General features: G+C 48.3%; 1 protein-coding gene across 1 annotated transcript; it reads left to right on the forward strand.

Annotated features, from left to right (window-relative positions):
- The first annotated feature begins 531 nt into the window (after positions 1-531).
- Positions 532-1479, forward strand: LOC135895259 (olfactory receptor 52K2-like). The gene has a single exon (XM_065423332.1). The coding sequence runs from the start codon at positions 532-534 to the stop codon at positions 1477-1479; it is 948 nt and encodes a 315-aa protein (XP_065279404.1).
- Positions 1480-2592: the final 1113 nt, after the last annotated feature.

Genomic DNA, 2592 nt, shown 5'->3' on the forward strand with positions numbered 1-2592 from the left:
GAGGCATACGAATACTGTCTTTGTTCTGGCCACTGCTGACAATCATTAGGTGTTTCCATGGAGCTTATATCAATGACACCCAGGTCTTATCCCTCAGGTATATTCTAGTTGGGATGTTTCCCCTGGCACATGTCTTGGCAAAGTTTTTTTTCCACTGTCAGATTTTGAGCAACTAGGTGAATGGGAAGCTCCCTGCAAGGTTTCCCACATGACAATGGGTAGGAATAATTGAAGCACAGAGCACCTTCAAATATGTAATTGGCATTAGTAGGGTCAGTTGTTCATTATTAATTTCTCTGAATAATGAAAATGTCATTTTTGAGCGTGTGAAGAGCAACCAGTCTGCTTCACCCAAGATAACATCTTCCAGTTGTGCATGTAGTGTCTCACATTAACATTGTCTCTCCATCCAGGCATTTGAACTGTGGCCATCATCCTAGACACTGGGCATATACAGGAAGGCAGGGGAACGTACGGTATATGCAGGAGACACTGTTCAGCCTTTAAGTTGGATACCTTCTCCTGTACTCCATGTCAGATTCCAACACAACTGACTTCACCAACCCCTCCACCTTCATCCTGCTGGGCACTCCTGGCCTGGAGGCTGCCCACATCTGGATCTCCATCCCCTTCTGCACAATGTACACCATAGCTGTGTTGGGGAACTTCACCATCCTGATCATTGTGAAGAGGGAGCTGAGCCTCCATGGGCCCATGTACTATTTCCTCTGCATGCTGGCTGTCACTGATCTGGTCCTGCCTACATCCATCCTGCCCAAAACACTTAGCATCTTCTGGTTCAATTCCCGGGAGATCAATTTCAGTTCCTGTCTCACCCAGATGTACTTCATTCACTGCTTCTTCATGATGGAGTCTGGGATCTTCGTGGCTATGGCTTTTGATCGCTACGTGGCCATCTGCGATCCCCTGAGACATTCCAGCATCCTGACAAACCCTGTAGTGGCTATGATTGGCCTGACCGTGGTACTGCGTGGTGGGATGCTCATACTGCCCTATATTCTCCTGGCAAGGCGTTGGCCTTATTGCAGGACCAACATCATCTCCCACACGCACTGTGAGCACATGGCTGTGGTGAAGCTGGCCTGCGCCGACACCCGCATCAGTAATTACTATGGCCTCTTTGTGGTATTCTGTGTGCTTGGTCTTGATGTCTTTTTTATCACAGTGTCATATACACAGATCCTCAGGGCCATCTTCAGGCTCCCCACAAAGGACGCCAGGCTTAAGACTTTTGGGACTTGCATCTCCCACCTCTGTGCCATCTCAGCCTTTTACATCCCAGGTCTCTTCTCCTCCCTCATGTACCGGTTTGTCCAGAATGTGGCCCTGAATTTCCATGTTCTCACTGCCAACGTGTACCTCCTGGTGCCCCCCATGCTAAACCCCATCATTTACGGAATGAGGACCAAACAGATCCGGAACAGGCTGCTTGGGCTCTTTTCTCATAAAGGGACCTAAATTTTCTCCTTGTGCTCTGGCTCTCACACCAAGCTCTGTGCAAAGCTGGCTGGTGAAATTGTGCTGGGCCCTCTTCCCTGAATCACTTGCTGCTGGACAATCAAAAAGAGATTAAATCCTTTCCTACTCTATTCTGTCAGCGTGACAAACTGGGGACTCCATCTATGTACAACTGATAGGTTTGCCACTTTTCTAATTGCTGGTAACTGGATGCCTGAAGCACCACCACCCTTCCCCACCTCTTCCTCCAAGGCCCCTCCCCAGCTCTGCCTCTTCCCCTCCAGTCCCCACCCCTGTCACTTGCTCCTCTCCTCCCCTCCCCTTGTCACTCATCAGATCATCTCTGCACCTCAAAGCATCTGTCATTTACCATGGTGATGTAATAATGGTATGTTTTGTGAAGTATCATGCTCAAAGTCTTGATCTCCTAAATATGAATACCTCATTGGATTGTATGTGTTTTCATTGTATGTGAAGTTATGGAATCTTGCTATATGTAAGTTACTAAAATATGGTGTGAGGCTGGAAACACCCACAACCAGCCTTTCAGGTACAAGAGTAGAGTAGCCAGACAGTGTTAACTGCTGTTGTCAACACCCATCCAGGGATGAATCCACTAACTCTGTATAAGGGACTCTGTATAAAGGAGCATGGAGACAATGGACAGTGTTTAGCCAGCGAGGGGTGGACCTCTCACATCACATGCATAAACTTTCCAGCAAGCAGGAAAAAGACTATAAAAGGCGCAGAGTGAAACCATCTCTTGTCTTCTCTCCCACACAACTTAACACCCGTAAGAACCTCTGGAAGACAAAGGACTTGGAATGGGAGAGGGAAATCCAAGCTGCAAAGCAGATGCAGCATGTGCCTCAAGAATCTGTAAGCCTGCTTGTATCATCAGTCAGGGTGTGAGATGTTACTGATTCAAATTCTATTTAGGTTATATAAGTCTTTGTAGCAGGGTGGTCACCCGCTCCTGCCCAGAGGGGTTTAAAGACAGCCCTGGGAGAGGGCTGGAGCAGGGGAAAAGTTACGAGGATGATTGGGGAAGCAGCCGCAGCTGGGCCACACCCTAATCAGGCCTCAGCTGGCCCTATGAAGGCAGGGAAGCCA

This window comes from Emys orbicularis, chromosome 1 (assembly GCF_028017835.1).
Source record: "Emys orbicularis isolate rEmyOrb1 chromosome 1, rEmyOrb1.hap1, whole genome shotgun sequence".
In the NCBI taxonomy this organism is placed as follows: domain Eukaryota; kingdom Metazoa; phylum Chordata; order Testudines; family Emydidae; genus Emys; species Emys orbicularis.

What these genes read in the sequence shown, in the direction of transcription:
- LOC135895259 (XM_065423332.1), top strand. Translation starts at nt 532, where the DNA reads ATGTCAGATTCCAACACAACTGACTTCACCAACCCCTCCACCTTCATC.